Here is a 24,541-nt window from a genome sequence, read left to right as displayed (position 1 = left end):
AATGATGGTATGTCTAAGTCTTTGAGTAGATTTTCTATTTTATTGCTCTTGGGTAGAATTCTTGGGGTAAGCTGGAATTGGGAATGCACACCTACAACTCCATTATTCAAGACACAGAGGCAGATGGATTACCCTGAGTTCCAGGCCAGCCTGAGCTATAAATAGCAGACTGTATCTCAAAAAAAAAACAAAAAAGAAGAAAAAAAGAAAAGAAAGAAAATTCTAGCAGGTTGTGATGGCACATGCCTAAAAAAAAAACCAGCACTGGGTCTCAGCACTGGGGAGGCAGAAGCAGGAGAACCAGATGTTCAAGGTCACCTTGGTTACACATATAGTCAGAGGCCAGCCTGGGCTACTTTAGAACCTGTTCCAAAACAAAATGTTACAGAGATTTCTGGGTCTTTTTTAAAAATTGTGTGTACTGAGGGTATACACGACATTTGCACAGGATGTGTGGGTGGATAGCTGTTTTGTTTACAGTGCCCCTAGGGGATATTTCACCCAACTTTTTTTTTCCCCCCCGAGAGTGTTTCTCTGTATAATAGCCTTGGCTATCCTGGAACTCTGTAGACCAGGCTGGCCTCAAACTCACAGAGATCCACTTGCCTCTGCCTCCTGAGTGCTGGGATTAAAGGTGTGCACCACCACGCCCAGCTTTGTATTTCACCCAACTTTAAATTGAGGTCGATAGTGAGAACTTGATCAACCAAATGGACAAGGTCCAGGCAGACCATCTGTACAAAGGGAACTTTGACCGTACCCACAGTGACTTCTACAGGAAAGCAGCCCCCTTATCTGCATGGGCAGAGTTGCAGAAAGTTGGCTGTTATCTCTGGGGACTCCTGGGAAGCTAAATATTAACCTCTGGAACAATCAATCGGTCCCAAACACCGGGACCTGATCAATAACTGACAGCAGCTTCTCTAAGGTTTGTCCTGCTTCCAACTTAGGGCTAACCAGAGAGCCAGCTATGCTCCCGACTAGGATCCTGGAACAGGCCCCTGCTAGCCACCTCCCTAGCAGCTGCCTCCAAGCATCACCTCCCTAGCCCCCACTGCACCCACCCCCACCCCACTTCCTCACCACAGAGCTTCCTCCTCTCCATCTGCTTCTGAGTCTCTGCTCCACTGAGGGGAGGTCTAAGCAACAACAGCCTTTGCTCTTCATATGTCGGCAGTCTTGATTTATTTCAACACCTGTCATATGCTGTTGAGCTATGAGAGCACTTCGCCCCCACCCCTGCCCCAAGACGGCTCTTTGGAGAAAGGCACATGCTACCAAGCCCAATGACCTGAGTTCAATTCCCAGGACCCTCACAGGAGCAATCCAACCTCCACAAGTCATCCTCTGACCTACACACACACACACACACACACACACACACACACACACACACTGTGGGGTACTCATTCATCCACCCAAACATAGGTTTGGAAGGGAAGAGTGCTTTGGTGGCATGCTTGCAGTATGAAGCCCTGGGTTCAGTCCCCAGCACTGCATGAACAGGTGTGGTGGAACATGCCTGTACCCCAGGACGCAGAACTGGAGCATCAGGAGCAGAAATTCTAGTTCCAGGACACTCTGGGCTCCATGAGGCTGTCTCAAAAAAGCAAAATGAAAGAAATGATGCTTTATATAGTCCTCTACTCAGTTATCAGATATACAAAGGGATTATTTTTTCCAGTAATTTCTCTGTAGCAGATATACAAGAGGATTTTTCCCCTAATAATTGCTTTGTCTTCTCAATAGCTTCCTTTAAAAAATCTTTTAAAACTTTTTAAAATTAGACTTACCCATTTTATTTTCTGTGTGTTTTCCCTGTAGATATGTCTGTGTGCCATATGCATGCTTGGTGTCCACAGCTGTCAGAATAGAGCACCGAATCCCCCGGAACTGGAGCTACAGTCAGTTGTGAACCACCATGTCGGGGCTGGGAATCAAACTCAGGTTCTCTGTAAGAGCAACGAGTGCTCTTAACCACAGAGCCATCTCTACAGGCCCCTAGCTTCCTTTTTAAAGACTTATTTTTTAATTATGTAATATGTGTGTCTGTGTGGATATGTGCACATGTGTGCAGGGTCCATGGAAGTCCAGAAGAGGGCGCTGAACCCCCTGGAGCTAGAGTTGGAGGCGAGGGTGGGTTAGCTGATGTGGGTGCTGGGAACTGAACCAAGGTTCTCTGCAAGGGCAATGAGTAGAGCCATCTTGCTAGCCCTCAAGTGTCTGTCGAGCCACACTTTTAATTCTAATGAGGCTAGTTGGACATTTTCTTTTATACCTCATTATTTTAGTACCATATCTAAAAACAATTTGAATACCTGCCCCAGAGTTTTCAATATACACTGACAACCACCATGGCACAGGCAGAGCCAATACCATACATGATCCCAACACTTCTGCTTCTGAGGCCACCACGGATGGGGAGTTTTATTTACTTACTTATTGGTTTTTTTGAGACAGGGTTTCTCTGTGTAGCCCTGACTGTTCTTTTAGACAAGCCTTTAAGACCCTGCATCCCTAAGCAATACAACCCACTTCTTATTACATCACTGTCAAACCCATGAGCTATAATAACTAAACAGGCCATTGCTATTATTATCTGGGGGCACTCTTCAATCCAACAAGAAAGATTTTGTTTGGTTGGTTTTGTTTTGTTTTGTTTAAAGACAAGGTTTTTCATCGGGCCTGGTGGCGCACGCCTTTAATCCCAGCACTCAGGAGGCAGAGGCAGATGAATCACTGTGAGTTCAAGGCCAGCCTGGTCTACAAAGTGAATCCAGGTCAGCCAAGGCTACACAGAGAAACCCTGTCTCAAAAAACAAAGAGAGGGAGGGAGGGAGGGAGGGAGAGAGAGAGAGAGAAAGAGAGAGACAGGCAGGCAGGCAGGCAGGCAGGCTGAACACAGGGTTTCTCTATGTATCCCTAGCTATCCTGGAACTCGCTCTATAGGTCAGGCTGTCCTCGAATGCACAGAGATCCACCCTCCTCTGCCTCTCAAATGCTGGAAAGTAAAGGTCTGCACCACTGACCTTTTTGTTTAAACCTTCATTTACGGGCTGGTGAGATGGCTCAGCAAGTAAAAGCACTTTACTTACAGTCAAGGCTGGTGACCTGAATTTGATCCTTGGAACCCACATAGTGGAAGGAATTATCCTCTGCCCTTACATGTGTCCCCCCATACACACACAAAATAAGTGTAAAAATTCAAGAAAAAAATAAGTTTTCTTTATGTTTCCCTTTAACACATCTCAAAAAAGCATAAAATAAAAAAATTTTAAAGATTGATTTATTTATATAATGTATATGAGTTCTCTATCTGCATGTACACCTGCCAGAAGAGGCAGATGTTGAGAGACACCATGTAGTTGCTAGAAATTGAACTCAGGGCTTCTGGAAGAGTAGACAGTGCTTTTAACCGCTAGGCCATCTCTCCAGTCCAATAAAAAAATCCTTTAAAAATAAAATAAATGAAAAAAAATTTTAAGGGGGCTAGGAGAAATGGCTTAGTGGTTAAGAGCACCAATCGCTCTCCCAGAGGACCCAGATTCATTTCCCAATAGCCACAAGACAGCTCACAGTTGCCCTCTTCTGGCCTCTGAAGGAACTGCATGCACAGGTCAAAAAGCTTTTTAAAAATTGATTTAATAAAGGTCGGGCATGGTGGCACATGCATGTAATCCCAGCACTCTGGAGGCAAAGGCGGGTGGATCAATGGGAGCTTGAGGCCAGTCTGGTCTAGAAAGTGAGTCCAGGACAGCCAGGGCTAACAGAAAAACCCTGTCTTGAAAAACCAAAATAATAGCTGAGTGTGGTGGTGCATGCCTTTAATCCTAGCACTTGGGAGGCAGCAGCAGGAGGATCTCTTTGAGTTCGAGGCCAGCCTGGTCTACAAAGCCAATCCGGGACAGCCAAGGCTACACAGAGAAATGCTGTTTTGAAAATGTATCTATGTATATGTGTATATTATATATGTCTGTATGTTTATATGTACATATGTATTTTCAACTTCATTTAGTTCAATGCAATTTTACATTTCTGGGGAGATTTGTTTTGTTCTTGTGTGCTGTAGAAAGGTGGTTTAATCTCCAAATATTTAGGTACTTTCCAGCTTTCTTTCTGTTAATGATTTCTAGTTGAACGCCAGTGTGCACTGAGAGCATACAGCATATAATTCTGTTCTTACAATTTAAGGTGTGTCTTGGGGCCAGAACTGGGCATCTATCTTGGGTGTACATTCCACATGCTCTTCAGTAGAATATATTTTCTGCTGTTGAAAATGTAGATGTCAAATACCTCAGGTCGACTGCTGATGCTGAACTAAACTTCGTCCTTAATTCTGAGCCTCTCGTGTTAGGCAAGTGATCTGATTGTAAGCTACACCCCCAGCTCTTAATGTTTTGAGACAAGGTCTTGATACTAGCCTGAAACTCACTGTGCAGCTTGGAGGCCTAGATCTCACAATCCTCCCACCTCTGCCTTCCCTGTGCTGGATTACAGATGTTGTCCATGATACTTACATCTGGCCATTTCCTGCTCAGCAGCTTTGAAGTGTCTGTGTGTGGTAGTGGATTCACCTATTTTCCCTTGGAAGTTCTAAGAGTTTTTGCATGTGTTTGGTGTTCTAATGCTCAGAAGATATACACCAATGGTTGTTATGTCTTCTTGTAGGAAAACAAAAAACCTTTTGTTTCTGAGACAGAGTCTACTCCAGGTTGGTCCTGTCCTGAATTGCTTATGTAGCTGTGGGTGTTTTCCAATAGTGAGGGCTCTACGCCCATGACCTAATCACCTCCCAGCTACTCCGCACCTACTATCAGCATCTTAAAATTAGTTTCAACATAGGAATTTTGGGGAGGATAAGAACATTTCGGCTCTGGCATTCCACTGAACTCAAGTTAATGACTCCATGACAGAAACCTCCAAACTGTTCAACTCAGAAACCGAAAACCCACGGGTCAGCCCTGACTCATCCATTCAGCAAACTGCTCTGTGATTGTGAATCAAATAGGTCCCACATCCTCCACATTATGGCTATGAGGTGTGTGCAAGTCAAGAAGATACTCCCATGATTCCAATGGGGAGGAGCGGGGGTGGTGGTCAGGAGTGGTAGGTCCCAGGAAAGTCTGAAACCCAATGGGACAAACAGAGGTAGATCTAAAGGCTTCAGATCATCTTCATGGGTGATGACTCTGCCCTCCAGGCCACAGAGGTGACAATAGCATCTTCAGGAAGCAGTCAGTGTTGGTACACCCCTGCATGGTTTCTCTGCAGAGGCCCGCCTCCACAGCAGCACTGTGTCTGAGTCAGCAGGGTCGGGTTTCACTGGAATCAGTCAATTAGGCTCTCAATTAGGCTCAAGTCTTGGGGCAGCGCCACTCCTGTGGATCCATGGTGGCTCTGCCCTTTCACTATCCTTCCTCTTCCTGGGCCTCATGGCTCCTTCCACATCCTTTAAATCCTAGGTGAAAGTAGCTGCATGCCCACAGCTTCACACTCTGGCCCTGTTAGCACTCCAGTGCTTTGGGGGTCATTCCTTCTTTGCCTTGGAAAATAGGTTTTTGTTCTGTTTGTAGATCTGGCTAATGATTTCTCTTGATGAGTGGTGCCTGTTTCCACTGAGTGTGCTGGTCCATACTGACTCACCTCATCAAAGGACTACGGCCACAACTCTGTCCTCTCCCCAACAGGCTTTCTCATTTGTTCCAATAAGAGTAGGCTGAGGATTTCCCAGATTTTACATTTCTACCTCCCTTTTGACCTGTTCTTCTTGAATCTTCTCTCTTCTGTAGTACTGCATTTACTATACTATAAACCAAGGAAGCTGCCCCACCAACACTATGCTTAAAATAGCATCAGCCAAATACCCGACTTAATTGCTTGGGAGTCCTACCTATTTTCCATGAAACACTAGACCATGAACGCAACCCAGGCAGGTCCCTTACCAGTTCCTGACAATGTAGCCTTACCTGCAAAGGGGTCAGATACTCTGGAACTGGAGTTACAGTCAGTTGTGAACTGCCTGTCATGGATGTTGGGAAGCAGACTTGGGTCCTCTGAGAGAGCAGTAAGTGCTCTTACTTGCTGAGCCATCTCTCTAGCCCCTTCCCCTAGTGTCTAATGTTTCTCAGTTCTACCTGATGCTGCTGCATCAAAGGACACCCACTGTCTCTCCACTTTTTGGTACAGTTCTGTCCTATCCTATAAAGCCACTTCTCATATGGGTCCTACAATTGCTTTTTGTCCAGTATTTTATCTTTCACCTTATTGGGATGGAATGATGATCTCTAAGCTCTTTCTGTACTAGACTGAATTTTTGTTTGTTTGTTTGTTTGTTCAAGACAGGGTTTCTCTGTGTACCCTTGGCTGTCCTGGACTTACTTTGTAGATCAGGTTGGCCTTGAACTCAGAGATCCTCCTACATCTGCCCCTTGAGTGCTGGAATTACAGTCGCACGCCATCATGCCTGGTTGTCAGAATTTTTCTATTACCAATTCAATTTCTTCTCAAATCTCTACTGCTCATTTCTTTTCTTTCTTTTTCTTTCCTTTCTTTCTTTCTTTTTAAGATTAAACAGAATTCTGCCTGCATGCCAGAAGAGGGCACCAGATCTCATTATAGATGGTTGTGAGGCACCATGTGGTTGCAGGGAATTAAACTCATGACCTCTGGAAGAGCAGCCAGTGCTCTTAACCTCTGAGCCATCTCTCCAGGCCTACTGCTCATTTCCTAAAACAGGATAGCTAAGGTGTGTCAATTTATCTATTTTTTATAAAAAATTTATTATATATACAGTATTTTGCCTGCATGTACACCAGCAGACCAGAAGAGGGCACCAGATCTCATTACAGATGTTATGAGACATCACATGGTTGCTGGGAACTGAACTCAGGACCTTTGGAAGAACAGCCAGTGCTCTTAACCTCTGAGGCATCTCTCCAGACCGATTTATCTATGTTTTAAAATTCTTTCCCTTTCTTCTCTTTTTTAAAAAATTTTTGGATCTGTTGAGTTTTCCCTTTTCAAGTTATATCTATGTGTTTGTGCACAGACACACGCATGTCTTCATCTGAGTCTATCTATGGAGACCAGAAGGTAATTTGAGAGAGAGTTCGTTTTCCCCTTCTACCATGTAGGTTCTGAGACTCGAACTTAGGTCTTCTGGTGTGTCAGCGAGCACCTTTACCCACAAAGCCATCTGGCAGACCTGATTTTTTTTCAATTTTGATTTTGTCTCATTTGTATCATTTTAATACTTTTAAAAGTGTGTGTGTGTGTGTGTGTGTGTGTGTGTGTGTGTGTGTGTGTATGCATGCACATGTACTGATCCTTTGTAAGCACAGTGTGTACTCAACTTCTGAGCTGTAATCTCTAGCTCTGTCTCACTCTAACCTTTAACCAGTTCTTTTCTTTCTTTCTTTCTTTTTTTTTTGAAACAGGGTTTCTCTGTGTAGTCTTGTAGTCTTGGCTGTTCTGGACTCGCTTTGTAGACCCGGCTGGCCTTGAACTCACAGTGATCCACCTGCCTCTGCCTCCCGAGTGCTGGGATTAAAGGCGTGCACCACCACGCCCGGCCCAGTTCTTTTCTTATTTTGGGTTTAAGGGGATATTTTTGGTACATCATGGTCCATTACACACACACACACACACACACAGACACACACACACACACACACACACACAGACACACACACACACTTAATATTTCTGTAGAACCAGAATTTTTTTTTTCGAGACAGGGTTTCTCTGTATAGCCTTGGCCATCCTGGACTCACTTTATAGACCAGGCTGGCCTCGAACTCACAGCGATCCGCCTGGCTCTGCCTCCCGAGTGCTGGGATTAAAGGCGTGCACCACCACGCCCGGCTCAGAACCAGAAATTTCTTATTTTAGTAATTTAAGTTCTATCTCTCTGTCTTGGTTACCTAAAGGCTGCCAGAGAAAGGAGGCTTCAGAGAGGCAGAGAGATTCTTGGGAGTAGGAAGGCTTCTGGAAGGAGACCCTGAGTAGATGAAACTCCCAGAATAGGAGGTGACCAGAGAGTAGCCTGACATCTACTGTCCAAGGAGTGAAGGCACTGCCCCATGTTCTCACACCCACAGCAGTTGTTCCAATGCACTGTGGACCTCCTCCGTACCTATTCCTACAGTTAAATTCAGCTTTATATTAACAAGTGAATCACCTTATACCCCAGATCTACTCATTCCCAGATTTGAAGTAAGCCTGGCCAGCATAGGCCTCCATGCTGAGACTGCTGCTGCTTCCTACATAGGAAACACATGTCATGAGTCCTTGTAAACACTGCAGTGAGTTCTGACCACCTTGCTGCTTGGCAACCCTGCATCCCAAGAAAGGACCCCAGGTTGTTTCTGGCCCCTACCCCCAGTGTCCTCCAATAGAACGGCTGTTGGAGGCCCCAGACTTACCATACATACATGATGCTAGAAGCAGTCACCTGGCGCAGAAGTGAAAGCAATCACAGAGGGCGGGCGTGTGCTTCATTTTTTTTATTATTATTATTCTTTATTGGTCCTACCAGTGTGACTCTTTACCCAGGCCCACTTTTCCTATGTGAGCTGGCTGTGGATACGGCCTGCCAGTCAACTGCATCCTAAGTCTCGGTTAGTCTCCCTCCTATGCCTTTTCCTCATTTGGCCTCATTTTCTCAGAAACTGAAGGCATCTGCTTATTATTATTATTTGTTTTGGGTCTGTGTAAAGGTTCCTTGGCAGGAGAACATGCATATGACTCTTAAAATAAAGACCAACATCTTGACACTAAGGTAACACACAGAAAAAAATACAGTACTTAGACATCATTGCAAATAAATACCCCATACAGATGATGTTATGTCAAATGTAACAATATTTTGTATGAATCAACACTGTAACAGAAGGCAGAGTCCCAATAACTAGGAGTAAGGAATGCTCATTCCAGGAAACAGAATTCTTCAATTCCTAACAACTTATATTATTATAATTTTGTCCCTTTTTTTTTTTTTTTGGAGGCCAGAGGACAGTTCCTCTTCCTCCACTAGTACCAATTTGACCACACCCTGAACCTCACTTAGCAAGCAGTTGCTAAGGAGTTTTAGTGATTTCTGTTTCCTGAAATTAACAGTGATTAGTTACACCAAGCAAGAGAAGATATTACGTCTTGTTTTCACATTTGCAAAGAATACTATGGCTAACCCTCTTCCCTACTCACATGCCGACCGCGCCGGCTCCCGACGCCCTCAGCTCTTTACAAACGTGACGTTTGTACAGCTTGCTTAGCTTGTCCCGTGAAGTCCGTTTGGTTCCCAAAGCACACTCCAGGTTTTTTGTGTTTATTTTTTGTTTCTAAGCCCCTGATTTTGCATGTGAAGAATCACTGACTAACAGAATTTTGCACAATCACTGTTCTTTCTCCCTCAATGAAGATGCCCAGGTATGAAGTGAGGCAGGTGCCTGCTCCTACCTGCTGGTCCACACTGGCCTTCAGCACTCCCAACCAGCTCTCCACTGCCCATCTCGGAGACCTTATTTGTCTGGGACACCTCCCTGAACTGATGAAGGCACTACTGGCAATGGTTACTAACAAAAAGGTGTTGAAATAGAACACCTGAAAATCGACGGCTGTAGAATTTTCTAAGTGTACCACAATTTGGCACAACAACCAGAATAACAAAACTATTCCAATTTGGAATTTCACTGGTGCAGTTGTATAAAATTCTGTTAGTCAGTCATGCTTCACGATGTCCTAAAACCCAGAAAATTCTGGAATTTGTAGGTAATACTACTCATTCAATAATTTATGCTTTCAAGTGCCTATTACTGTTTTAACCAGAGCAAAGGTCAAGTTTTCTTCTTGTTACGTTGAACTATTCCTAAGAATAATAATAATACAATATGAAAAACCCCAGAATTGGAATACCCTGGATTTCTTAATGAACATGGCATTTAAAATCTGTAATTTCGAACGTGAACCACAATGCCGTGTCCTCTAAAGGCTGCTGAAGCACAGCGAGGGTAGCTCCTCGCCGGGTCAAAGCCTTACCTGCAGTCTAGCTACACACTGTGGAGCACAGCTCTACCCCGTGTTGACACTAGATCAGCACGCCGAGCTCGGACGGACAGCTACAGGACCACAAGCACAGACCACGGCATTGGAGGCCGTCTCTATGCGAGGAATTAAGGAAGCAAATATAATATCAAAATATCAAAAGTGCACAGGTTGATCGGATAAAAAAGGAGCATGTGTAATAAGGAGACCCCCATGGCAGGCGTTCCAGCAGGCTCCTAGGGAGCCTGGCGGTGGCTGTGGAAGCAGGTTCTTCGGCCATACAGAGGCCTTTCCAAGCAGCAGCTTGCAGCATTCTCAATAGTAAAGCTTTTTTTTTCCTCCCATTAAAAACTTAGGGAATGCTATTTTGAAAGGAATTACAGTGGCATATCCAAACATTTCTAAGTGGATTTTTAGGCTGCCCTTCCTTCCTCTGCATGGGCCACAGGAGGGGGGAGGGGAGGGGGCTGCAGTGTGACAGGGCCGGGTGGCCACGATCTCCCAGCAGCTACTCTACAGCTGAAAACAGGAGAAAACAAGACAGCATTAGAAATCAGTCGCTTGCCACTTCCTGCTCACTTGACAGCTAAAGCTCTTGTTCTGGGAGTGAGCGAGCACATTAGTCAGCAGAGAAGACCTGCATGTGTGTTAGGGGATTGGGCTCCAGGTGCCCGCAAAGCCCCATACAGTGGGAGAGAAGCTGAGTTCTGGTCCAAAGAGAAGGAAAGGCAGAAGGTGGGTGGGCATGCGGGCAGCCATTCCCAGGGCAGACATGCAAGGGACATATGTGGCCTGTTCTACCCTAGTGTACGACCGTGTGTGGTGCCTAGAATCTGAGCAGACTGCAACACTCCAGGCTCCAAACAGAGGGGGAAAAAAAGAGAAAGCTGTTTGAGAGACCACAGGGTCTGTGCTGGGCACCAACACTGTGTTCCACACCATGAAAGACGCCTTTTCACAGGGAGAGACAGGCAAGCAGCTGTCGCGGGAGATAGGAGTGTCAAGACGAGACGCCCCATGGGGAATGGGAGAGAAACACTGAGCAGAGTCCTGCTTCACAGTGCACTAAAGCAAACACCTGATGCCACAGCTCTGCACTGACAGGGCCTCCGGAGAAGGAGGGCCCCCAGGGGCCTTTCCTCCTACTGGAGCACCCCCAAATTGCACTGAGAACCAGACAACTATTATCTGCTGGTCCTGAGCACAGCTCTGGCTCACAAAAAGCCCTTGCAGCACACAGCTGGGCTCCACTGTACCATGCAATTTGGTAGAGCACTAACAGTTCTCAAAACACTGCTTCTTTGGGTCTGACAACTTCTAGGAAAAGACCCAAGCAGAGGCTAAGGGTCTCCAAGTACCAAAGAACAGGCTCTGCACCAAGGACCAGGGTCTTACCAGGCACTTGGAACACTTTCTCATTAAAAAAGGAAACCTAGGATCTCAGACCCTGCCAATTTGTCACCTCTTAGGGCAGCTAAGATGTCTTCCTGGGCTATGATTATTTGTTTGTGTCTGAGGTGTGGGGTCTCATCGCAGACTGCAGGCTCTCAGGGTCTGTTCCCTCTGGGATTGGAGAAGAACTTCTGTACTTCTGTCCTGAATGTGGTTTGCATTGAGATGCTGCACAAACTACAAGGAAACTCTTTTCATGAAACTACACCAACCACAGAGAGCTAACCTAGGCTGGTCCTACGATACAGGCTGGAGCCTCACAAAACTGCTTTCAAGTGCTGATATTAGACACATGCGAGGAACATGCAAGTTTCAACTCAGGTTCTGCCGTGTGTGCCTCAAGGAAGAACTCTCCCTTGGTTTGCCTACAGTGCCTGGGGCCCCTGCAAAACACTTTCACCCCACTGTCGTCCACAAAGCTGTGCAGCTCCAGCCCCACCTTTGATTCCACCACCCCAAAAGACAGCAACTGACATGGGATATCCTTGAGGGGGCTGTGGAGTGAGAAGCAACACAAAGCTCAAAGTGTCCTGGTGACAGATGTGCCCCAATGCTGCCACTCGCCTAGAATGCTGCCCTCCGTGCGTTAGTCACGTTAACACCGGCCTAGCACTGCTATCCCGCTGCTTGAGGCTGGGTTAGTTGAGGTGAAGCAGACGTTAGCGGCGTGCGGCGCCCCACAGCACAGCCCTAATCACAGTAAATGCTGTGCTTCTCGCTGCAGAACACCTGGTTGGCCAGCCCGGCGCTCTCTGCCCTCTCGCTGGCACAGGCACAGGTGTGACTTACGCTCGGTGTGGCTGGCTTGGCCTTGGAGGTGGCCTTGTTGCGGCCCCTGCGGGTCTGCTCGTGGTCCAGCTCCAGCAGCTCCAGACGCTGGGTGAGGGCTAGCTTCTGCTGGATGGCCATGCGCAACAGGGAGTTAAGAGTCTTCTTCTCATCCTCCGCAGCTGCCAGCTGCCGCTGCATCTCATCCAGCTGTGTGATGTACTCATCACACCTGTGGGGACAAAGCACAGCTGAAAGGTCAGAAAAGGGAGAGCAGGCCCCAGGCGACCCACTCCAGATGAAGCTTGACACTTGTTCTGGTTCTTTCTTTTTCTTTTTCTTTTTTTTTAAGATTTATTTATTTATTCTGTGTACAGTGCTCTGCCTGTATGCACACCTGCAGACCAGAAGAGAGCACCAGATCTCATTATAGATCATTGTGAGCCATCATGTGGTTGCTGGGAATTGAACTCAGGACCTTTGAAAGAGCAGCCAGTGCTCTTAACCTCTAAGCCATTTCTCCAGCCCTGTTCTGGTTCTTTTAGTAAAGGCTCCTTCAAAAAAGCCATGACCAGGACCAGATTGGCCGTGCTCAAACATGGTTTGAAAAGGCTCCCTTTAATTCTGTGTTACCGGGTTTGCTTCTTTGGGAGGGGGTGGGGGGCAGAAGGAGTAGGGTTTGCTGGCTAGTTTCTATGTTAACCTGACAAGACTATAGTCATTGGGAAGAGGAAACCTCAACTGAGAAAATACCCCCACCAGACTGGTTTGTAGGTAAGCCAGTGATGCATTTTCTTAACTAGTGATGTGGGAAGGCCCAGGTTACTGTGGTGGCTCCATCCCTGGGTCCTAGGTGGTCTAAGGAAGCAGGCTGAGCAAGCCACTAGAGCAAGCCAGTAAGCAGCACCCTCCATGGCTTCTGTATCAGTCCCAAAGCCTGACTTCTCTGGATGATCAACTATAAGCTATCAGATAAAATAAAAACTCCCCAAGTTGCTTTGAGCCATGGTGTTTTATTACAGCAATAGAAACCCTAAATAAGACATGGGAGTGTCTTGTTTGTAGGCTGGAAGTGGTGCTGATAGCAAGGCTTGGCCCTCATCCATTTGACTTTCTTCCAGTAAGATCTCTCCCTCTTTAAAAATAAAAGGTGTCTCAGACACCGAGACATCACTAGCTCCCAAGATTTAGGTGTAAACTGAGGCAGAACTGAGCTTCATTCCCCTGCAAGGCATAACTACTGGCTAATAAGCCTGTGCTGAGTGACACTCAGAGCCAGAGAAGGTGTACAGCACCTGAGCCTCCACAGTGCCACCACTCCCACTGTGGGGAGGGAGAGAGAGCTGGCCAAGTTTCCCTGGGTGACACTGTCATATCTGTCCAGTTGGGACCTAGAGGAAACCCTTAAAACACCGGGCAGGTCAATGCTTATAGTGGTGGTAGAGGGCACATGGGCTCTAAGTACTGCCTTTCTGCCACTCACAGCCCTGCCTTGCCCATACCAAACTAGTCCTTGATAGCATCTCTCACGGAATACTCATTGTCTTCCTCATATGTTTGCAATCCTGCATTCACCATAAAAATCAGGTCTTTAAACAGAACAAGCTTCAAAACCTATGATTTGTACAAGATGCTGAGAAATTGAAGAACTTTCCTAATCCCAACATGGGGGAGGGAGTGCAGACATAGGAAGAGCTCTGTGAGTTCTAGGCCAGCCTGAGCTACATAGCAAACTCCAGGCTAGGCAGAGCTACATAGTGAGACCCTGTCTCAAAAGAGAAAAAAATTGAGATGGGCGTGGTGGCGCACACCTGTAATCCCAACACTCAGGAAGCAGAAGCAGGTGGATCTCTGTGAGTTTGAGGCCAGCTTGGTCTACAAAGTGAGTCCAGGACAACCAAGGCTACACAGAAAAACCCTGTCTCGAAAACCAAAACCTAACAAAAGGAGGGGGAGGGTGGGCTGGAGAGATGGATCAGAGGTTAAGAACACTGACTGTTCTTCCAGAGGTCCTGAGTTCAATTCCCTGCAACCACATGGTGACTTACAACCATCTATAATGTGATCTGACTTCCTCTTCTGTTTTGTAGGTGTACATGCAGGCAGAGCACTGAATACATAATAAATAAATAAATAAATAAATCTTAAAAAATAAAAAGGCGGACATGATGGCGCACCCCTTTAATCCCAGCACTCAGGAGGCAGAGGCAGGTGGATCTCTGTGAGTTTGAGGCCAGCCTGACCTATAAAGTGAGTCCAGGACAGCCAATGCTAGAGAAAAACACTGTCTTGAAAAGCCAACACACACACACACACACACACACACACACACACACACACACACACACACACACGGAGAAATCCTGGACTGTCCTGCCTCTGCCTGTCCTCACAGGGCCTACCTGGAGGGATGCTAACATAATGAGAGTAGCTGGACTAGAGTGAGGGAAACAGGCCCTGGCCTATCCTATCTGTGCTTCTTCATAAGCCATAGGAAATAGCTAGGTGATCTACCAAATTCAGTGCTCAGCCTTCCCATCCCCACAGTCTCATCCCAACTTTGACCAGCAGGTGGCACCACCTATCTTTGGAAGGTGATTATCTTGTTTTCCAGCCTTAAGACAGTTCTTTCCCACCCTTAGAAGCCTATAATAAACCCTTAAGAGGTTCCCCGGCCACACAAAGAACGGCCATGGGAGAGGAAGGAAAGATGCACACCTCCCAGCCCTAAAGCTCCCTTGCCCCTTCCCTAATAGAAAGGCTGGAAATGGATGACAAATTGCTGAGTTGGAACCTTGACAGGGTCCTACTACAGGGAGAGGAATAACAAATCAGTCTGGGCCTCAAATATCACCACTGAACCAAAATTAGACCTCACAATTGTATTTCCCAACCCCAAAGCTCCCTGCTCTTAGCCCCTTGCTTCTATGATTCCTATGCTTAAAACACAACAAATGGAGCCTCCGGGTCTATTCATGGCGCAATTAGAGCCATGTTTCTGGGGCCAGACGGACAGGGACATGGATGCATACCTCTGCTGAATGTCTGCCTACATGCTGCACAGAAGGCTGAGTTGCAGCCAGCTAAGGAACCCCGGGCTGCAGTCTTTCCATCTCCTCGGTGTCAAACCTTTGTTACCAGTCAAGGAAGGCAGCCCCACATATGTGCCTGGACTGGGCTACAGGCTGTATCTTCAACCCTTGAGCTGTGCTGGGTGCCCAATGGTGCTGAACCAGCAGGCCTACAGGCCTCAGGAAGGAGGCTGTGGGTAAGGGCACCAGGAGCTCCAGGAAGGAGAGCTCCGGGAGAGAGGGCACACTGGTGTGCAGTTACCTGGTGGCGAACATGGCGCGCAGGGAGGAGAAGGTGGCTGCATCTTCCTTGAGGGCCTTGAGCTCATTCCGTAGCTTCATCATGGTCTCAGTCACCATGGCCTTCTCATTTTCATACTTGCTCTTCAGGTTGGCGAGGGCCACCTCAGCTGTCTGGGGGACAAAGAGGTACAAAGTAGGGAGGTAAAGGGTGTGAAGCTGCCCAAAGGAAGCTCTGGGTTCATGGTGGAAACCCTGGGTCCAGGGTGGTGCTGGTGCCCATGAAAAAATCTCGGGGGTGGGGGGGGGACCTTCTCTCATATGCAGCCTTAGGGACAAAATGACAGCCGTGCTACTGGGGGTCAGTTTGCCTCAGTGAGTCCCACCTCTGACCCTGATTAGCAGGGAAGAATGACGTTTCATAGGGCCTATCCTGGAGAACTCACAAGGCCCTGCATCACGCCCTCAGGGCACTCAGAGCACAGCTCTCTGTTAGTGCAGTATCAGGAACTGTAAGGTGGTCAGAAGCAGCAGTTCTTAATGACCAAGTAGTTCTGGTTAAAGAACCCTCTAGACCCCACACTCACTCCACTCCTTGGCTAGAAGCCCTGAGGAAGGAGACAGCAGGAGACTAAGCCATCAAGGCCTGGGGTCCCTGCAACAGTGGAGGCTGGAGAACAAGGGAAGGAGGCACCCTCCCAGTGGGCTCTGGTGGCAGCATCCCACCCGGCCTTCTCACCTGCTTGTTGGCCTTGAGCACTGTACGAAGGGTGGTGATCTGTTCCCGCTTGGTACTCAGCAGTGACTTCAGCTTGAGGATCTCCTCCATGAGTGCCTCCTTGTCCTTGTCCACAGCAGGGCCCAGCTCCTGTGAGGCAATGCGCTGCCGGGACAGCTCGGTCGTGCGGTCTACAGCTGCCTGCAGGTGCTTGATCTGGTCTCGGATGATGGCGATCAGGTTGTAGATGTTCATAGGTTCCCGGCGGGGGTCACTCAATGGTGACGGCAGTGAAGAGCTGGGGGAGGGGCTGCTGTCCCCAGTCCCACTATCTGCCCGGCCCACCTCTGTGGCCAACAGCCCTTTGGGCAAAAGGACGGGTGAACGGCGTCCGCGGCCCTCGGGGCTGGTGCGGCCAGCCTTGCCCTGGCCCTCACGGTAATAGTCCAGCATGACACGGTTGGGTGTCTCGTTGTTGCACATGCACACGTGGTGGTAGAGGTTGGCCAGCTCCTCACTGAAGGTCACCAGCTCATCCTGAGCCACATTCAGGCTGCCCTGGGTCTCACCAGCCACATCGCTCACCTTCTTCAGCTCCTTTTCCAGCTGGGCTAGCAGCTCACGGTCCTGGTGGCTAGCCTTCTCCAGCAGAGAGACCTTCTCGGTGAGTGCCTGGCCCTCAGCCTCATAGCGGCCCTTCTCTTCTGCATGCTGGGCCTCACAAGCTTCATGTGTGCTGCGCAGTGCCTTGAGCTGCTCCCGGAGCTCACCAACCTCAGCCACAGCCACATGGTACTTGCAGGCCAAGATCTCAGGCCCGTTGATGTCCACCTCGTAGTAGTCACCATCTTCATGGCTATCACGGTCCTTCTCGTTATCTAGCGAAGTCTGCCGTTCCTTGCCAGCCTGCAGGCGCCGCAGGGCACTGAGGTTCTCTGTGAGACGACTCACCTTCTCATGCTGCTCAGAGAGGGTCCCCCGAGCCTGCTCCAGCTGCTTCTGTGTGTCCTGCAGTGTTGCCAACAGGCCCACCTTCTCCCGCTCCATCTGCAAAGGTACATGTAGCAGGAAAACACGTCAACAGGCTTAGAGGACTCCAGGATCATCAAGCAACATCTGAGGCCATGTCAGATGGGCCATGGGCTATGACAATTCCCTTGCCGTGCCACAAGCTGACAGGAGACTGGACCGAGTTCACCACAAAGACCATGAGCATCACCAACAAAAGTGGTCATCCATAATAGTTCACTCTACATGTACTGCAGGGGAGCTGGGCTTCAAATGTGGACCTTTGGGTCTAAGGCAAATTGCCAGGGTCCCTAAGTGTCCCCAGTTCTCTGCTAGTTTCTTTTCTCGAGTTGTGGAGAACACTCATTCACTAGTTCAAAAGTAACCTTTTAGACATGCCAATGTATGGCTCCGCCGAGACTCTAGCTTATAGTCTGTAGGTAGGAGTTACGTGAGAGGCCATGCCACCTCAGCCCGACAAGCCGAGGGCAGCAAAGGGAGCAACACAGGCACCAAGGTACTAACCCTTACACAACAAGCAGGAGCCTACCTCTCTGGGACACTACTCTTCACTAATCAAAGTTTCATTTGTGGTAAAGACAAGATTTATTTTTTTATTTTTTTATTTTTTTTGGTTTTTCGAGACAGGGTTTCTCTGTGTAGCCTTGGCCATCCTGGACTCACTTTGTAGACCAGGCTGGCCTCGAACTCACAGCGATCCGCCTGCCTCTGCCTCCCGAGTGCTGGGATTAAAGGCATGCGCCACCACGCCCGGCTCTAAGACAAGATTTAAAAACAGTGTGAGTAAATTAAAGGCAGCCACGTGTCACAAAAAATCAATGTTTACACAGAGCGTGCTATCTTGTCAGCACTGCAAAAGGTGTGGGAAGGGGAGGAGGGATGCAGCATGAGGCCCTGTCTGCTCACCTGCACCAGCTGCTGCTTCAGCTTCTGGATCTCAGATATGTGGAGCTCGCTGAGCAGGTCGGAAACAAGGCTTGGGGAGGGCGGGGCCACGCCATCCTTCCTGGGTGTGGATGCCTTGTTGTCCAAGGATGATTTGACTAAGCCACTATGCTCAAAGCCATTGACCAGGGCTTCAGCGTCATTGTTGGGCTCAGCAGTGACAGCATCATCACTGAACTTGAGGCCGTCTAAGGAGACCTGCAGGTGGCTAGTGTAGAAGGAATCGTTGATGCTCATGTAGTGCGACAGCTCCTTGCGTAGGTTGTTCTTCTGCTCCCGCTCTGTCTTCAGCGTCTCCAGTGCCTCCTCCAACTGCCGTTCAGAGATCTCCTTAAGCCGGATGGCATCCTCTAGCTGGCTGTTGAGGTACTCAGTCTCCTCCTCCAGACGCTTGATTTCATGCTTGAGGCCCTCGAATTCCACCTGGGGAATAACACAAATACTCCCATGTCAAGGCAAGTAGAGGCGCCACTCAGCGTGATAAAATAGGGCAGTGCCAATGCCAGAACATCACCTCCCAGCCACAAAGAGCAAGGAGGCCCACAGAACAAAATGCCACTCTGTATAAGAGGGCAGTGGCTGCAGCCAAGGCCACCTCCTACACCGAGCAACACGATGCTAAGAGGGTACTTCTAGAGCTCTAGAAGCAATAGAAACATTCAACCCACTGCAGAGCCAATGTGCCTGAGAGGCACATGGAACCTGCAATGCCATGGCTGAGGACTCACATGGAGGCTGCCAAATTCCTACTCTGTTTCTGAAGATCAGTACATATCACTGCAAGGTAGAGAGTCTCTCCTTCCACCTTTTATGTATATGAATTCTGGGAACTGAGCTCAGGTTACAAGGCTTGCACTGTAAGTGTCTTTACCCTCTGAGCCACCTCACCGGCCCTGACCAGCTATTTTTTTAAAAATATATTTTATTAATTTATTCATATTACATCTCAATTGTTATGCCATCCCTTGTATCCTCCCATTCCTCCCTCCCTCCCATTTTCTCCTTACTCCCCTGCCCTATGACTATGTATGAGGGGGACCTCCTCCCCCTGGATATGCTCATAGGGCATCAAGTCTCTTCTTGGTAGTCTGCTATCCTTCCTCTGAGTGCTACCAGGCCTCCCCATCCAGGGGATGTGGTCAAATATGGGGCAACAGAGTTCGTGTGAAAGTCAGTCCCCACTCTCCACTCAACTGTGGAGAATGTCCTGTCCATTGGCTAGATCTGGGTAGGGGTTCGAAGTTTACTACACATATTGTCCTTGGCTGGTGCCATAGTTTGAGCAGGACCCCTGGGCCTGACCAGTTATTTTAAGGCACATAAAATATGCTCTTTGTTGTGTGCTATGATCATTATTTTGAATCATACTTCAAAACAAAGGAAGTAGACTTCCCCTCCAGCACCAATCCCTCAGAACACAGGCCTGGAGGAGCTGGAAGATGAGGGGAAAGCATGCTTTAGGATGGAAAGAGTAGATGGAAGTCGGTGTTTAATGCAAGGCTCAGGGTTTGTGGACATATATAAAAACATCTCACTGTAACAGAAAGCAAGTAATGAATGATTCTCTGTGTGTTTGGGGTAGGAAGGGAAACCTGGTACAATATCCTAAGTGTACCCACATCCCAGTGCCCCACATGGGCTGAGGGATCTCAGATGGGGAACGACTCCACTGAGTGCAAGTCTCCTTGAGCTTCAGCCTCTCTCCTTCTTGGGGCACTGTGGGCAATAGTACCCATCAGTCACCAATGACACCTCATGCTTATGAGCTATAGGACAGAGCTGTGAACCCTGCTCCTGTGGTTGCTCAGCACCAGAAGCCATGCCCTGCCTGCCCTTGCAAACACAAACGCTTCCACACTGACACATGGGCTTCCTCATCATGATGTAAACACCCTGACATTGAGGCCTTAGCTCTAAGATGACCCGGGTGTTAGAGGGGTTCTAACGAGAGCAAATACAGCATCCACAGCATCTGGGGACAAGGTGTTAGATTTCCCTGTGAAGGTTCCCTACGGGCTCTAGATCTTAAGAGACTAGGAAGCATGTCCAGGCACTCGGTGGTTCTTACCCTCACCCATCCAGGAGGGCCTCCTAATCTGCCTCAGGCAGAAGGGGCACCCTCAGCCCTACCACAGGCAGTCATGGCATATTTCAGGCTTCATGTCAGTCTGTGGGGTTCTTAGTACACCCTCTTCATCAATCTGAGTTTCCCCCATACCTTGGTGACGTGGAACACTGTCCTCCGGGCATGACATGGCCCTTTCTGTCTCGAAATCAGAGCAGCCATGATTACCCAGCTTGGAGACCCTCACAAGATCAGGCCTATAAACATTCTCTCACAGAAGGAAGGGGTAAAGTGCCATTAGACCCTCACCCAAGATTCCAGCCATTCCCTCCCTCCTGTGCCCAGCCCCCAGCTATACTTAATTCTGCCCCACCAATCTCAGAGGTTCCTAGCATAGACAAGAAACAGAAGGCTAAATGAAGACAGAACTCCATCGAGCAACTGTTGGAGGTCATTACCCATGCCAAGATGGGAGTTTTTAGTGATATAGCTATTTTGGAGTCAACCATGCTCCTGTAACCCCTTACCTATGCCCCTGCAACTCCTCACCCATGCACCTATGATAACCCTTCACCCATGCACCAAAGATAAATCCTCACCCATGTACCTATGATAACCCTTCACCCATGCACCTGTGACAAACCCTCACTCATGCCCATGTAACCCTTCACCCATGCACCTGTGATGACCCCTCACTCATGCCCATGTAACCCTTCACCCATGCACCTGTGATAACCCCTCACCCATGCTCCTGTAACCCCTCACCCATGCACCTGTGATAACCCCTCACCCATGCTCCTGTAACCCCTCACCCATGCACTTGTGATAACCCCTCACTCACGCCCATGTAACCCCTCACCCATGCACCTGTGATAACCCCTCACCCATGCTCCTGTAACCCCTCACCCATGCACCTGTGATAACCCCTCACCCATGTTCCTGTAAGTAAGGTCAATATTGTTACTGGTACACCAAGGTGCACTTTCTGGTATGTCACCAGTCCTTGTCTGTGCTAAACAGAACCAGACTCCCCTGGAAAAGCCATGTTACACTTAGCCTGGGAAACTGTAATAGTAAAGTCACAGGTCTTGTTTTGTGCTCTTGGAGTGCTAGGTGCTATGAGCTATATCCTCATCACCAATATGGAGGTGCTACTACTGGTCCTGGCCTCAGGTATGTGGACTGAGACAGAGAAAGGGAAGATCTGTGGATGAAAGGACTGAGATGCCCAGAGGTGACCCTGCGCTGGGGACTCGCCTGATTCTGCCTGAGCACCGACACTTGTTTCTGCAGGCTGATGTTCTCCTCCTCCAGCTCTGAGTAGTCCTGAAGTAGACGGGCCTCCCGGAACTTGTACTCCTTGATGTCATCCCGCAGGCGTCCACGCTGGATCTCCACATTCTGGTTGATCTGCAGGGGCAGAGAAAAATCTGTGTGGATCACGTCTATAACTGGCCCTACCGCTTGTGCTTCCAAGTGCCATAAGAGGGATCAGCACAGCCAGGCATGCTGTGAGCCCTTCGACAATAACATGTTTTGTGAGTCCTCAGTGCTTCTGTAAGCCTGAGCCTCCCAAGGCTCTCTAGGAGCTCTGTGCTCATGCCACGGCTAGGCCCAGAATCCAGGATACTAGCCAAGAAGAGTTTCCCTTTGGTGGAGTGTATGGGCCTGCATGGGCCTGTGGATAGGTGTCCTTGTGGAAAGACAAGCAAAGAGCAATGTGCACACATATTAAGTCACACGCTGGCAAGGCAATATCACGTGACAGGTTAACTGCACCTTCTCTGCTGACAGTGCAGGACTCAAACGCATACACTTTCTTTCTATGGAGACTGCTTCCAACCCCAGCCACCAGGCTTAGCAGAGAGGTTTAGCTGGCCTGCTGCCTAGCACCTCCACCCATCACATGCCCCACTCCTGAGAGCTCCAGTGGGCTCCAACTAGCCACAGGGTTTAGTTTTCCCTCAAGAGAGCACCTCTTACCAGGCTTAGTTTCTGATGTCAGGCCAGATTTAAGAACGGACTCAGAGCCAACCACCTGAGGTCCTGTCCACCAGCTCTCCTTCACCTGGATCTCCTGACCTCAAGTTGCTCACCAGCATGAAGGGTATAGCAACTGCCTGCCTCAAGAGACCACTGTGTTGGGGGATTATCAGTCCTCTTGACTGGTCTCTTGTGCTCCCAACCCTTCCCACACGGGATACCTGCCCATTTATCACCTATGGGAGCATTCTTGTCCTTTACTGGCACAACAACGGGCCTCAAGTTATCCATCTGAGAAACAATGTCTGCAACAAGCCATTCCTCGAATGTTCATCTTCCTACCAGGAATAACGGCCAACAAGACAAAAACTGACAACTGTCCACTACTAGGCCTACACAACAAGACAAAGATCACAAGTCAGGACCCTAGAGTTGTTCTACCCCATAAGCCTGGGTTTCTTCATGTGACAGAAAGGAGAGGGTCGGGATCTGACATGGGCAAGATTGTTTAGTACTGTAAAGTTAACACTGGCTTTAGCTCTCCCTTGGACTAGAGACCTTGTCTTCAGTCTCTGAAACCCTTCGTAGGAGACACCCCATGTCCCTTCCCTGCACATTCTACAAGCTCTCTGGGCTCCTTTCTAGCTGTGGAAGGCCACGCTCTGCAGTAGATGTTGTCGCAGGGGAGTCAGAAAGCACAGGCCTGGAGGGTGAGCTGTAGTCAGGGCCCTAGAGGGAAATGCATCACAAGCAGGAAAAATAGGAGGGGATACTGGGGACTGAGGTAGTAGGAACGGTCACAAGGAATCACCAAATGCCCGCAAGACCAAATCCAATCCAGAGCTGCCAGTGTTGGACAGTGAGGGGGACGGTCATGCTAAGCCCGGAGACAACAGCAGAGGAGAAACCAGAGCTAGGAATGGGTGGAGACAGTTGTGAGACCAGAACCTCTACCCCTAGTCAGGTGTGCAGAAAGTGAAGGCTGAAGGGCTGCCTATGGCTCTGCTACAGAGGGCCTTCACAGACCTGGGGACAGAGACAGGAACACTTAAAAGGCAAGGCTGCTATGAGTATGTAGGGAGACTCAGGATTTCCTCCTAAAGCATAAACAAGAACAACAAGAATCTCTCTCCCACCCCAGACCTGCCAGTTTTCAATTCACTGAGCTCATTTCCGGCCCTGGGCAGTCACCCAGCCCTCTAGGTTGCCTAGGGGTGAATGTGGAAGAAGGCCCTGCAACTGGCATTTCAGGAAGGAGGGGCAGACAGATGGGGTTGCTTCCCTTCCTCCACCATCACCAGAGCCAAACTTGTGGGAGGAAATGAGATCATGCACTGGACTCCAGGAGCAGAGGCTGCCTTCCGTCTACCCCCTATTCAAGCTGAGCTCCTCAAGATCTCAGGGACCCCACAGCAGGGGAAGTGACGGCTCCCTGCTATTGATGGCCCCTGGGTGGGAGTCCTTGGACCTAGCATGCAAAGCCCTGACCACAGCTCACCCTCCTGGCCTGTGCTCTGCTGACTCTCCTGTGAGGACATCTACTGCAGAGCATAGGCTTCCACGGCTAGAAAGGGGCCCAGAGAGCTTGGAGGATGTGCAGGGAAGGGACACGGGGTGTCTCCTACAAAGGGTTTCAGAGACTGAAGACAAGGCTTTATCCAGGTCTCTAGTCCAAGAGAGAGCTAAAGCCAGTGTTATCCCAAGTCCCTAAAGGATCCCGAGGCTAATCTCAGACTGGAATGTACCTCCCATGAAGACTTCCCTTTTTTCTTTTTGTTTTTTTGAGACAGTATTTCTCTGTGTAGCCCTGGCTGTCCTGGAATTTGCTCTGTAGACCAGGCTGGCCTTGAACTCACAGAGATCAGACTGCCTCTGCCTCCTAAGTGCTGGGATTAAAGGTGTGTACCACCACGGTCCAGCTTCACATGAAGACTTTTAGTAATGGGTCCTCACCCTCTTCAGAGTTCCATAGACTTTCTATGGCTCTTGACATATCTTTGTCTCCATGGCCATCAAATTACAAGTTGGGCCATTCATCATTTAGGCTGCATTACTCTACCTTGATATTTGTTCCTGTCCATGGTATGCCCTAACATTAATATATAGCCAGAGGGCAAACAAACAAACAAACAAACAAACCAAAACCATTCTTCAAGCAAACAGTTAATTAATGATAGGAGCCTCCTATGGATAATAGGCCTGAACCCCATGAGGGGCCGACCACCATGC

General features: G+C 48.6%; 1 protein-coding gene across 2 annotated transcripts in view; it reads right to left on the bottom strand.

Annotated features, from left to right (window-relative positions):
• Positions 1-9,040: 9,040 nt before the first annotated feature.
• Bicd2 (BICD cargo adaptor 2) overlaps positions 9,041-24,541 on the bottom strand; it is a 43,159-nt gene continuing 27,658 nt past the window's right edge. Inside the window, exons 3-8 of one of the 2 annotated variants that reach the window (XM_051171061.1) lie at positions 21,587-21,739; positions 18,226-18,687; positions 16,312-17,337; positions 15,595-15,746; positions 12,283-12,493; positions 9,041-10,560 (exon numbers count right to left, since the gene is read on the bottom strand). In XM_051171061.1, coding sequence (XP_051027018.1) covers positions 10,555-10,560; positions 12,283-12,493; positions 15,595-15,746; positions 16,312-17,337; positions 18,226-18,687; positions 21,587-21,739 — 2,010 coding nt within the window. In that variant the 3' untranslated portion in view covers positions 9,041-10,554. The other variant, XM_051171054.1, reaches the window with a different exon arrangement.

The sequence above is a fragment of the Acomys russatus genome, chromosome 3 (genome assembly GCF_903995435.1).
Source record: "Acomys russatus chromosome 3, mAcoRus1.1, whole genome shotgun sequence".
In the NCBI taxonomy this organism is placed as follows: domain Eukaryota; kingdom Metazoa; phylum Chordata; class Mammalia; order Rodentia; family Muridae; genus Acomys; species Acomys russatus.
The sequence above is the reverse complement of the archived record's forward strand: the minus strand, read 5'-3'. Positions and strand labels throughout refer to the sequence as shown.